Here is a 13,984-nt window from a genome sequence, read left to right as displayed (position 1 = left end):
TTCTGCTGTTGGGTGGGGTGTTCAATGTACGTCTGTAGGTCTAGTAGGTTTATAGTGTTAGTCAAGCCTCTATATCCTTTTTTTTTTTTAAAGATTTTATTTATTTATTTGAGAGAGAGAGAATGAGAGAGAGCACATAAGAGGGGGGAGGGTCAGAGGGAGAAGCAGACTCCCTGCATGCGGGACTCGATCCAGGGACTCCAGGATCATGACCTGAGCCGAAGGCAGTCGCTTAACCAACTGAGCCACCCAGGCGCCCCAAGCCTCTATATCCTTATTGATTTTCTGTCTAGATGTTCTTGCATTATTAAAAGTGGTGTATTGAAGGCTCCAACTATCATGGAGAACCACGTCTCCCTTCTATTCTGTCATTTGTTTCATATGTTTTTTCATTCTGTAATTTGTTTCATATATTTTGGGGCTCTGTTGTTTGGTGCATATATGTTTAAAATTATTGCATTTCCTGATGAATTGATGCTTTTATCAATATATAATGCCTCTTTTGTCTCATAAGAGTTTTTTACTTAAAGTCTATTTCGTCTAACAGTATAAATACCCCAGATTCCTTTTGGTTACTATTTGCATGGAATATCTTTTTCCATCCTTTCACCTCAACCTATTTGTGTCTTTGGGTCTAAAGTGAGTCTCTTGCAAATAGTATATAGTTAGATAATTTTTTAAATCCATTCTACGAGTCTCTACCTTTTGATTACAAGGTTTAATCCATTTAGATTTAAAGTAATTACTGATAAAGAAAGACTTAGTTCTGCCATTTTGTTATTCATTTTCTATATGTCTTTTTTTTTTTTTTTTTTTGGACATCATTGCCTCCTTACTGCCTTCTTTTGTGTTTAATCAATTTTTTTTTTGTACTGAACTGTTTTGATTCCTTTTGTGTATATTTTATTGACATTTCCTTTGTGGTTGCCATGGGGACTACATTTGCCATTCTAAAGTTATGACAATCTGATTTGAATTAATACCAATTTAACTTCAATAGAATATAAAAACTTTGCTCCTTTACAGCTCCTTTGTTACTGCTGTCACAAATTACATCTTTTTCCCTGTGCACTCAAGGAATGTAGATTTATAATTTATAAATTATGAATTTTATGCATGTGTCTTTTCAATCATATAGAAAATAAAAAAGTAGAGTTATAAACCAAAAATAGAATAATACTGGCTTTTATGTTTGCCCATCTATTTACCATTACTGAATTATTTCCTCATATGACTTCAAGTTACTCTCTAATGTCCTTTCATCTCAACCTGAAGGACACCCATTAGCATTTCTTGTAGAGCAGGTCTAATGGCAATGAACCCCTTTAGCTTTTGTTATCTGGAAATTTCTTACTATTTCCCTCATTTTTGAAGGACAGTTTTGCTGGGTATAGAATTCTTGATCAACAATTTTTTTTTCTTTCCACACTTTAAATATATCTTCCTTCTGCCTTCTGGTCTCCATGGTTTTTGATGAGAAAATAGCTGTCAGTCTTATTGAGGATCCCTTGTGTGTATGTGATGAGTTGCTTCTCTCTTGCTGCTTTCAAGAGTCTTTGTCTTTGACTTTTGACAGTTTGATTGTGTTTCCCTGTGGGTCTCCTTGAGTTTACCTTACCTGTAGTTCATTGAGCTCTTGAATTTGTAGATTCATGTCTTTCACCAAATTTAGGACATGTTCAGTCATTATTTCTTCAAATGTTCTCCTGCTGCTCTCTCTCTTCTCCTTCTGGAACTCCCATAGGTATATGATGGTCTGCTTGATAATGTCCCAGTGGCCTCTAAGGCTATCTTCAATTCTCTTCATTCTTTTTTCTTTCTTCTCTTCAGACTAAATTATTTCAATTGTCATATCTTAAGTTTGCTGATTGTTTTTCTGCCTGCTCAGATCTACTGTTGAGCCACACATTCTAGTGAATATTTTATTGTAGTTATACTTTTCAGCTCCAGAATTTGATTACTTGTTACAATTTCTATTTCATTACTGATATTCTCATTTTGTTCATACATTGTTTTTCTGATTTCCTTTAGTTCTACATCCATGTTTCCTTTAATTCTGGACATCATTAAGACAGTTGTTCTAAAGTCTTTATCTAATAAATTTGATGTCTGGGTTTCTTCAGGGATGGTTTCTGTCCACTTGTTTTCCCTCATTCAATGGGTCATGTGTTTCTGTTTCTTTGTGTGCCTTGTGATACTTTGTTGAAAACTGGACATTTAAATATTATAATGTGGTGACTCTGGAAATCAGATTCTCTAAATCCCCCAGTTTGCTGGCTTTTCTGTTGTTTTGTTGTTGTTTTCATCATTTTTGAAGGCGGCAGTAGTCCATCTGTTTAGGTACTTTTCCAAAGTATTTTTGCAAAGACTGTATTCCTTGAGGAGTCTCTGTTCTTATAACTTGTGTTCAGCTAGTGTTTAGACAGAGATTTCCTCAAGTGCTAGGAGAAAAAGAAAAAACAGAGAAGAAAGCACCGGGGGGGGAAAGCAAAAAAGAAGAAACACACAGAGGGACACCAAAAACAAACAAATTCCTCTCCCAGTCTTTGCAGTGCTGGGGCATTCCTTCAGCCTCCTCAGGATCAGCCGGAGATGAAAGTTTAGAGTCTTCTCTGTTCTCTTCTGAGTATGTATCTTGCCCTGAACAAACAAGTGATTTTCTAAATTTCTCTATATACACGGGCGCTTTTGAATTTCCCAGAGATCTCCCCCAACTATTGCTCCTGGGCATTAGACAGCCTGTTGTATCTCTCAACCAGTAACTTTTGTCCCAGGTGTTTGCAGTTTGTTAGTTCATCCTGCAATGGTTTCAAGCAATGCCTGCCATTTTTCCAGCCTCTGTCCTGAGTTAGCCAAAAGAAAGACAAGCACTTGATGTCAGTCCTTTAGGTAACCCCAGACAGGTTAGAATAGACTCACGTAATAATTTTCAAGTAAAGTCTGCTCTGCTCCCCCTGGAATTAGGGACAAGAGTCCCACATCAGGAATGTAAGCTGTCATCTCCAAGGTCACTGCTATACTGGGAAGGAGTGGGACAAGGGCAAGTAAAAATGCCACAAAGCTCTCCCACTATTTTCAAGTTGCCTTTTTCTTGGTTCAACATTTGCTTGGTTGCTCTAAACTTTAGGCTATTTTTCAGAGTTCTGAAAATGTTGGTTCTGACAGTTTCTACTTCTCTTTTGATGTTTCTGTGGGGGAATGAGTGCTTGGAGTTGCTTACTCTACTACTTTCCTGATGTCACTCCCTGATATTGTTCTAATTACTAAGTTTTACGGTTGTTTGTTATGCAGTATATTAGTTTCCTATGGCTACTGTGGCAAATAACCACAAACTTTGTGTCTTAAAACAACAGAAATTCATTCTTTCACAGTTTTGGAGGCCGTAAGTCTGAAATCAGTTTTACTGGGCTGAAATCAAATTGTTTTCAGAGCTGTACTCCCTCCAGAGGCTCTCAGGAAGAAACAGTTCCTTGCCTCTTCCAATTTCAGTTGGCTGTCAGCGTTCCATGTCTTGTGGCCAAGGAAAGGAATAGTCGGCCCACTCATGTCACAAAAGTCTGCTGGGTTTTTTTTAACTTTTCTATCAAATGTCTGCATGTGACAACAGGGTAGTCAAACCAAATTATTCAAACTTTTGCAGAAACACCTGGATGTGTTCAGTATCTAGCTCTGCCCTGAATCCATTAGGCTCTTGTTATGGGCTGAACTGTGTCCCCTCAAAATTCCTATGTTGAAGTCCTAACTCCCAGTAGCTCATAAAGTGACTATATTTGGAGATAGAGTCTTTAAAGAGTTATTTAATTAACATGAAGTCATTGAGGTGGGTCCTAATCCAAAATGACTGGTGTCCTTCTAAGAAGAGGGGATTAGGGCACAGACAAACAAAGGGATGACCACTTGAGGACACAGAGAGAAGACAGCCATCTACAAGGCAAGGAGAGAGGCCTCAGAAGGAGCCAACTCTGCTGACACATTGATCTTGGACTTCAGCCTCCAGAACTATGAGGAATTAATTTCTATTTTCCAAGCCACCAGTCTGCAGTACTTTGTTATAATAACCTGAGTGACTAACACCGTGCATCTCCTGTTAAGGGTAAATCAACCATCTGTACCAAAAACAGAGACATTTGGGACCTGAAATGATTGTGGTGGGAAGATTCAGTCATGCTTAGGCTTTTGTCCCTGATCACAGACACACCCCTTCCAGTTCTGTTATCCATTTCTCTATCTGTAGAAAGAGGGGAAGCAATCCTCAAAAACATTTGATAAATAAAGTGAAATTGTTGACATTTCTGAGTCCTAAGTGCCCAGACAGAAAAGGTAATCACTCTATCCCAGTGAGCCAGCCCCAGACAATCTAAGTCACTGCTTTGTCATGTCTGGCTACCTGCAGAGCAGCTGAGTTCTTTGGGCCCAGATGGAACATCCCCCCAGGTGAGCCTGCTCTCCTCAGATCCCAGCCAGCCTCTCAGCCACTTGAGGAGGGTGGCAGGAGCATAGACAACCTGTGGGAGCAGCTTCAAAATCAGTCTTCTAAGCACAAGAGGGACATCTGCCCAATGTTCTGCTCCATCCACCAGACTGGACAGCTTGAGAAACTCACTTGTAGAGTCTCCTAGAAAGGGAGTAAGATGCTGTGTCCATTATTTGCACAACCACCTGCTAACACTCAATAAAAATGTGCCAGCAGGAAAGTGTGTCCAAGTTCCAACTAAGTACCTAATTAGGGGAAGCAGGTGGAGAAAAAAAGTTTTTTTGGTTTGTCTTGATGTTTTGTGTTCAGCAGCATGTCTAGCCTTGGCTATCAGATTTCATCATGAATAATGTGCTGTGGCAACACTCCATGCAATCCCTGCAGGACAGACTGACTTCTTCAGAGCCAGGGAAGGCAAGGCAAAGGCCCATCAACGTGGGGAACGAAGTGTGATGCGGCCATCAAAAGAGGACATCCTCTCCTCTGTGCTTCCACCTCCAAAGTTCTGGAAGGTCTAATAAATCCCATACCTTAACACCCCAGCGGACGAGGCAGCTGAGTGTGCACCTAGTTGGAACACCAAGGAGAAAAGGCGTCACACTAAAATCACATTCTGTGCTACAAATGAAAGAGAAGTTTATCATATGCAGATAAACCATCTGCGTCTGTGCATAAAGCTCACGTCTGAAGTAGGTGTCACACCATGTACTATACTCCTAGCACTCATGAAAAATGCCGACACAAAACTGCGAATATGAACAATGACCTGAAAGCCAGCATTGGCGAAGATCTTGGACCTTAACTCACAGAATCATAAACTCTCCTGTAAATAGGAAAAGAAGCCAAGACAATGCAACTAAGTGAAGTAAATGGCGTTTGTCCACATTCTCTTTCTACAGTGTTTGTTTTCATGGATAGCTCATCTCTCAGTTTTTACGTTTTTACTTAAGTTTTTACTTAAAATAAGAGGAAGCAGACACACAAGATTTTGCTCTTGTGAGGATAATGTTGAAGGTTAAAATTGAAATAATACAAGTGTGAATTTCCTAATAGCCTAAGGCTCTAGATAAAATCATGGAAAGTCTTCCTGATGCATCCCTGTGTGGAGCCCTCCTCCGTTCCTTTCCTAGTTGTCATGTAAAGAAGAATTTCCAGAATCCAGAAACTTCCTAGCTAGGTTTGGTCCCCACAACTCCTCCAAAGCTCAGTTTTCCACTTTGGGATACAAAATGCTTGTAGACCCAGTGAGGACGGGAGGCAAAGCAGATGGGTGGCCAGAGCACACGGCTGGTCCCCTCTGAGCAGCTCCCATGGCCTCGCCGGAGAAACAAGCAGTACCAATTCCTCCCACAGTGATCCTGGGATGTAATCCTGATGTGTAGGAAAGTGCCCGGCATGGAGTAGATGTGCAACAGCACTACATTAACAACATACCACATACAAACATCCCCTAGACAAAGAATGTTTGCAAAATGCCATGTACTTCACTTGGTTGTGTTGTCTTAGCTTCTTTTCCTGGTACTTACTGCAAGCACCCCTAGGAGCAGGGAAGGAGAACCTGGTAGATAGCAGGCCACAATGATGACATTTCCAAACCCTGCAGCGCAGGGAGAAAAGGAAGCACATGAGCAGGGGGCTTGCAGATAGAAACTGCACCCCCATTCATATCTGTGCTCAGTGCGGCTCTTTTCTCTGTAAACATCTTAAGTGCCAGTCATGTGTCTCTGAGCAGCCACCAAATGCAGCCTACCTTTTCAGTAGGAACACAAAACAATACAGGCTGCCAAAAGTAGCATTTCTGTTCTGTGGACCCCAAAATGGCACTGGGCTCCCATTTTGAAAGGGCTCTATCACATCCATGGCCATGAGAAGAGGAAGCAGAACTTCGGGTTCTAAGCATGCGACTCCAGGAAGCCGCTCAGACACCAAACCTTAAAGGAGATAGAGAGTGGGGTCCCCCTGAAAGACAGGGCTGTCAGCTTGGACGATTTGCACACTATCACCGAAGAGCAACTGTGGATAGACCACTCTTGCCAGAGAAAGAAAAATGAAGATTATGGCAATTTAGGCAAGAGCTGGTCACTCTCTAGAGTGGTCTTATGCTTGGCCTCTGCCTTCATCATTCCTCTTTCCAGGGCCTTACGTTGTACTCGCCTTTTGTTGTAATGGATATTGGTTAAGACAAAGGACAGAGGAACCAGTTCAGTGCTGGCCACTTTTCGCACCAAGAAAGAAACCCTAAACCAGCAGGGGAAAGGCAGTTGTGTTACATATCACGGGGGTGTGAGTCACTGAAATGGTGACTTCCTGAAATTTTTCTCCTTCTTCCATTTGCTTCAGAAGTGAGCCGTGGACACGGTCACAAGCAGGGGGGAGGTTCCAGGCCACACGTCAGTGCAGGACCAGCTGGAACGGCAACCACGTTGGACGTCATTGCCCTCGCCGTCCTTCTCTCCCTCCCGGCACAGACTCTAACCACCGCCCCCCCATCTCCCATTTCTGGACGGCAACTTCTCCTGCTGCAGGACTCTGAGGTCCCACCCTTGCCCCACCGCTGACCACAGACACAGGACAAGCACTCATGGGATGAAACCAGGAAAGCATTTCGAGCCTCTGCAGAAAACCTCTAAGCAAGTACCAAATGGTATTATTCTTTTCCTGCCAAGCTCTCCCGGCTCTAGGCAAGAATATAAGGAATTATTAACTTTACTTCCCAGGCGAGGAGGGAGAGATGTAATTAGAGCCCTGAGGTTTCCCCACAAGGCATTAGCGAGTAAATTTGCCAGCACTCTGATGAGATAAAACATGGAACTTTCTATTCTGTGCCAACTGCTTCTTTGTCCGGAACACAGAGTCATCTTCATAAGTGAAACTAGAAAGAAAGAGAGAAGAGTAACAAAACCAAGGGAGAGCCCTCCAGACTCTCGTGGCTCTGCCAGCCTGCTTCCCCTGAGACAGAGCACAGCCCCACACCTGCTGCTGACACCAAAGCCGAAGTGAGTCCGCTCGGAGACCGTGAAGGCTGAGAATAAAGAAAAATCACAATTCTTGAAACATTTACTAGTAACCCTAGATAAACCAAGTGAGAAAGGAAATCTTACTCAAATCCTATTGCGACAAATCTCATTACAATAAACTCTCCACCTCAGCATCGACCAAGCTTCCCTAATGACTTGGCCGTTGGTTTACGAGAATTTATGGATCACCTACAGTGTGTCAGTCCATGCGCTGGGCCCTGCAGTGATCCATTTCACACAACAGCCAACTTCACATCCCATTTCAAGACAACCACACTGTGGGACGGTGGCTTTTACACCTCTCCATGTTCTCTCAAATGCCCTTCCAGATGCATCCTCCTCACCCTCCGAGGCTCATCCCAGTTACCACCTCCTCCACAGGGCTTTGATCCTCACCCACCACACTTCCAGCAGAAGTAGTTTCTCCATGGGGCGCCTGGGTGGCTCATTCAGTTAAATGTCTGCCTTCGGCTCAGGTCATGATCCTGGGGTCCTGGGATCGAGTCCTACTTCAGGCTCTTCTGCTCAGTGGGGAGTTTCCTTCTCCCTCTCCCTCTGCCCCTACCCCTGCTCATGTGCTCTCTCTCGCTCTCTCTCTCTCTCACTCACTCTCTTAAATAAATAATAAATCTTAAATAAATCAATAAAATCTTAAAAAAAAAAAAGAAATAGTAGTTTCCCCTCTTTTGGAACTTCCTCAGTTTATATTCTAAGGGACGTGTTAAGTGTAACTTTACTATTGTGTACTGTGCTACCTCCCCTCCCTGCCAGAAACTTCCAGAGATGAAAATCCTAAGGACAGAGCCCAGTGGTAAAGTAAAAGGACAGAGTCCAGAAGTAAAAGGACAGAGCCCTGAAGTAAAAGGACAGAGTCCAGAAGTAAAAGGACAGAGCCCTTTTAAAATGGCTTTGTGTGGGGCGCCTGGGTGGCTCAGTTGGTTAAGCAACTGCCTTCAGCTCAGGTCATGATCCCGGAGTCCCGGGATCAAGTCACGCATCGGGCTCCCTGCTCGGCGAGGAGCCTGCTTCTCCCTCTAACCCTCCTCCCTCTTGGGCTCTCTGTCTCTCATTCTCTCTCTCTCAAATAAATAAATAAAATCTTTAAAAAAATAAAAATAAAAAAATAAAAAATAAAATGGCTTTGTGTCAGAGCGCCGGGGTGGCTGTCAGTGAAGCGTCTGACTCTTGATTTCAGCTCAGGTCATGATCTCAGGGTCGTGAGATCGAGCCCCACGTCAGGCTCTGCACTCAGTGTGCTTGAGATTCTCCCTCTCTGTCTCTCTCTGCCCCTCTTCTCACTCATGCTAAATAAATAAATGCATACATACATACATACATACATAAATCTTTTTAAAAACAAATAAATAAAATGGCCTGTGTGCCTTGTATCCCCCCAGCACTCCAAGGGCCATTCTCTGGACAGCTGCAGGAGTGTCCTTTGGGAGCTTATCGCAAACGGAGAGTCTCCACCCCAGCCCAGACCTACTTGGTCAGGATGTGCATTTACCACGTTACACAGGTGATTCATATATACACTGAAGTTTGAGAAGCACTCTTCTATACAATAGATGCTCAATGGGTATCTTTTAAATAATAAGCCAAGTTCTACACAAATATCTTCCCCTCACACACCCCATCCCAGGGACTGCAGATGAGCTAAGTAACCCCATCCTGAGGTGACAAGAGTGCTTGGTCCTTGCAAGCCACCCGTGGCCCCTACGCATTCAGCAGCAAGTAACTTTCTTGTTCATCACAAAACGCTGCCTGCCTGCCTCCCTACTATGTTCCAGGCCCTCTGCACATTTCATAAGAACATTGACCTCTCAACACACTGAACCGGGTTTGCAGATTTGGGAGTTTAAATAAAGGAGGAAAGTATGTGACTCTGTGTGTTAAGTACCTTCCAGGTGCTTGTCCCCTCCACAGACTCCTGGTGGATCAGGAGGGACACAGCCCCGGACCAGTCCCCCGTCCACCCGCCCCCAGGACTCAGCTGGCCTGGTCCTCCAGGGAGTAAAGCCCTGCGTCAGTGTTTTCTCACACACCAGCATGCCTCCCGACCCCTGGAAGGCTTTTGAAACACACTGCAGGGCCTGTCCCCAAGTTTCTCACTCAGGAGACATTCTCATGCCTGACATAGAAACTAGAAAAAGAAATTCAGACAGAAACACTAAATAAAGGTGTCTTTATTCCTTTGGCTTCCCTGACGAGGAGTATCTTATCCAACCTTGTTCTCTTGTGTGTTTCAGAGATAATCTGGAGAAAAGACTAAAGAAGTGAGGCCTCTGTTTAATGAAGCCCACTGAGAAAACCAAGTCCAGAAAGTTCCTCAGGCCTTGGTCAGAAAAAGAGGGTCTGGTTTTCCACCTGTGTCTTCAGCTTTGCGTGTTAAGAGCGAGAGCTGTGTGCTAAGGGCTCATGCCAGAGAAAATTAATTTGGCCAGCAGTGGGGAGCCTCAAGCCTAGGCTCGGTTGTCCTTCATGGACAAAAGTCAGCGGGTGTGCCCTGCTGCAGGCATTGCTCATTTGCTCTCTGCCTACAGCTGTGCCCGTTCACGGGGCGCCCCTTGCCTCAGACTCACCTCCTCTCTCATACGCCTTAGCCTCCACCCAGGGCCATCATGCAATCAAGATGGCCTGTAGAAAGAGTGGAAGAGTTGAGAGTTCCACCTCTGTTCCCAAATTCCTCTCCCTCCTCCCGCCCGGTCATGCTCTAACCCCCACATCACCTCAGTGGTCAATGTAATCACAACACTACACAGCACCAGCTCCGGGTGTTTCTAGAATTGGATTTGCAACCTCCTTTTAGAAATCACTCACCCCACTCCTGTAGTGCCCCAGTGCCAACTGTCTGTGATGTATTCATTGGGAATAAGAAATCACGGGTCAGTAAGGTTGAAGACCCAAGCCTCAAGGCTAACCAGCTTCCAGAAGAATCCTTAAGTCTGCATTCTATTTCCAGACCCATCCTGAGTGTGCTAAACCTGGTTATCACCAGGACTATCTATCAAGTTCATAAGTGTCTGGGGGAACCTGGAAGTTATTTTAAGCCCTCTCTCTTCCCCACATCCAGCAGAAATGGGTGTGAAATGTGACAATCAGCATCCAAAGTCCTGAAGACTCTTCCCAGGCCAACCATAACTGAAAGCCTTCCTTTGACCCAGTCTGCCCTGTGTCTACTCAGCTGCCATGTCGGTCCTTATCTGCTTCTGCTCCAACTCCTACTTTGGTGCCTCATTTTAACTGTTTTTTTCTGGCATCTAACCAGCTCCTCTATCTTCTGGTCTCATGTTGTTACTTCTCCTTTCTAGCTTGGACATTTGTGGCCATCTACATGGGAATTTGGTACATTTGACCCCTTTGGCACAGCCTGGCATTTCTCAAACTCATCCCATTTCCTATCTCTGGTCCTGGACAGTAGGAAATCAAAAAGCTCCATGAGAATTCATATTTGCAGGCATCACAAGGTCAGATCCTGTGTCCACCTTATTTTCCTACTCCTGCCACACGCCTAGCACATAGTAGGTATACAACAAATATTTTTCAATGAATGAATAAATTATAGATATATCACACATTAGGCAGGAAGATGATGAGTTAATGTAGCTTTTATTGTGCAAATACTTGGAGTATTTCTGGGTAATCAACAAATGTATAACCCAAAGGATTAATGCTCATAAAGTGCTTTGAAATCCACAAAATAACAGTGCTATAAAACAGTCAATTGTTACTGAGTAGAGGTGACCAGAGGAACAGAGCACACCATTCATTTGGGGTGTAGAAAATAGGTATGAATGAGGGTAAAAGAGAAATAGGACATTCCAGGGAAAAGAGGAAATAATCAGTAAGCAAAATAAAACTCACCTTTATCATAATCATCATCTTCAACTGCTTTTCCTTGAAGTTTCTGAAGCTTTAATCTTAGGGATTTTACCTATGTTGGTTTGAAGGGGAAGAAAATGAAAGTCAAATTAGGATAGCATTCAAGCAAACTTAGTTTTTTAAAGCTAAAAACATTTAGAAACCATTTTAAAACTGAAGTTCTTTATTCTCCTTTAAAAAAAGAACCACAAATGTACATTTTTCCAATGCCAGATGCATTAGTTTCTCAAAAAAAAGTTATATAAAGAGAAAGTGTAATTTGAGCATAAAATCCACAAAAAGAGCTAGAAAGTTATTTTAAACAAAAACATCACATTGTACCCTTATCTGCATGAAAAAAAAATGCATAATAAAAAGGAATGCAAACTTTCTGACCTGACCAAATGGTCTCCGTTCTCAAAATCACATTAAAATTATGAAGATAAACACACTAAGATTGGAAAAGAAGCCAAGAGAAGAAGAGCATGAGCTTAAATGGGGCAGGTTGTCCTGCCAGCCGGGTGAGATTGACAAGAAGGACCTCACCATACCCTTCTAGAAAAGGGCATCATCCTATTTAACCCACATATAGACATAATGATCCCATTGTTTGTCAGAGAGTTACCAATACTCATTTTTAATTATTTTTCCTCTCGACAGGAGGCCCGAGATATTCTGAAGATAGATTCTTGGCCTATCAGTGAATGGATGTGGGCTTGCTCCCCAAAACACACCTTCCTCCCATCCTTTGCCTGGCTTACACCTCCATGTCCTGCAACACCCAGCTCAGGTGTCACCCCCTCCAGTCTGTGTTAAATGTCCTTCCTCTATACTGCCATTGTGACCTGTGCTTCTCCTATTCATATGACCCATTTAACAAATATTTACTGAGTGTCTCCTCGGTGCCAGGCACCATTTGAGGGGTTGAGGATACAGCACAAAATTCTTAGCCGTCTCTCAATGCACACTCTTGAGCAGGAAGACAAAAATTGACATAATAAGTATGTTTTATGGAGCCTTAGAAAGTGATTGGGGTTAAGAAAGAAGAAAAACCATAGAACCCAGGAAGGGGCATCAGGAATGCCGTTAGAGGGTGGGGCTGAGGATTTAAGTAAGATCTCACTGACATTTGAGCAAAGATTTGAAAGTGGTAAGAGGGGGAACCCTGGGGCTCCTGGAGAAAACATTTCAACAAGGGAAGAGTCAGCACAAAGGCTCTGGGAAGAGGTGTTGCTGGTGTTGACAAGTAAAGCAGCAGGCCACTAGGTCTGGGGTGGATTGATTAAAGGGGGACTGTAGATGATGAGATCAGAGAGGTGATAAGGAATGCATCATGAAGACACATGAAGATGACTTAAAAAAGTGCTGATGTCACTCTGAGGGTGATGGGGGCAGTCAAAGGTTTTGAGCACAAGAGTCCATGATCTGATTGGGGTCTGACTGCTGTGGGTAAGGGCAGAAGTCAGATAGTGGGGGGGGAGGGGGGCATGGAGATCGCCCAGGACGGTAGCCTGAATGATCGTGGGCACAGTGAAGATGGTGGGAAGGGGATCTGATCCTGGGCACATTCTGAAAACATTGATGAAGACAGGACCGACAGGATTTGCTCATAGGTCACATGGGGGTAAGAAAGGGTTTGAGCTGCTGGAAGAATGGAATTGCAAGAAATTATCATAGTACTTGGGACACCATGTTACTGCTATTGTTCTGTTTCGTTTTGTCTGTGCACTCCATTCACACTTGAGCATCTTGAGGGCAAGAACTATATTCTGTTCATTCTATTCTATTCAGAAAATGGCAGGGCTTACCCTTACTCGGCTCTCCACTGCTCTGGGCACACAGAAGGATGACATGTCTCTCCCCACCTTGCTGTGGGTCATGGGGTGTGGGTGCAAGTGTTAGAGGTCACTTCTGCACTGAGTATTTAGTTGCTCTTGTAGGATCCCTTAAGGTTTTCTTCCTTGTCCCCTTGACTGAGGGACCATATGTTCAGGTGGTGTAGGCAGGGTTCCTGAGTGACCCTGTGGAGCAGATCCCCCAACCGCCTCCATGGAACTCGAAGCATTCAGCAAGAAACACAACTTTGTCCTACGAAGGTTCTGATATCGTGTCACTGTCTATTACCTCTTCTAATGCAATCTCTATAGCCAGGCACAAAGCGCCCATAAATACTTTCTGAATGAATGAATGTTTACATTAACCCCTTTATCCTTGAGTTGCTCCATATTTCAAGTGCAAACTGCACCAGTAACCTAGTTGTACATAGTAGGGATAGAAGATCTGTATGGGTGGTTCAGCTGCCATATAAAGCATACTATTACCATCACCACACCCAAGACTTGGTATTATTAAACAGTTACTAGAGCCAAAGCAGAAGAACTACAAGAAAGAAGGTCATAGAACTTCATGCAGAGCCAACATCCACCTCACCTTCTCCCCCTTATCCAGTGATCCCTGTAGGTCACTGAATTGATGCCCCAGGAGATGTTTGAATGTCCATCTTTGCTGGAAGCAGAGCCACTGATGGTCATGTCTTATCTAGTGACACAACCGTGTGAGGCAGGCAATTTCCCTCCTTCTCCTGCAGCTTCCATGAGCTGAGGCAGGGCTAACTTGCGAGGTTCTCCCCGCT

The 13,984-nt window shown here is 43.6% G+C and overlaps 1 protein-coding gene across 1 annotated transcript in view; it reads right to left on the bottom strand.

The window, feature by feature from the left end:
* Positions 1-13,984, bottom strand: part of DISC1 (DISC1 scaffold protein) — a 143,735-nt gene that overhangs the window by 85,438 nt on the left and 44,313 nt on the right. The window contains exon 3 of the mRNA XM_081824284.1: positions 11,356-11,425. Coding sequence (XP_081680410.1) covers positions 11,356-11,425 — 70 coding nt within the window. The remainder of the gene's footprint in view (positions 1-11,355; positions 11,426-13,984) is intronic.

This window comes from Leptonychotes weddellii, chromosome 6 (genome assembly GCF_054177405.1).
Source record: "Leptonychotes weddellii isolate Sample4059 chromosome 6, ASM5417740v2, whole genome shotgun sequence".
Taxonomy (NCBI): domain Eukaryota; kingdom Metazoa; phylum Chordata; class Mammalia; order Carnivora; family Phocidae; genus Leptonychotes; species Leptonychotes weddellii.
The sequence above is the reverse complement of the archived record's forward strand: the minus strand, read 5'-3'. Positions and strand labels throughout refer to the sequence as shown.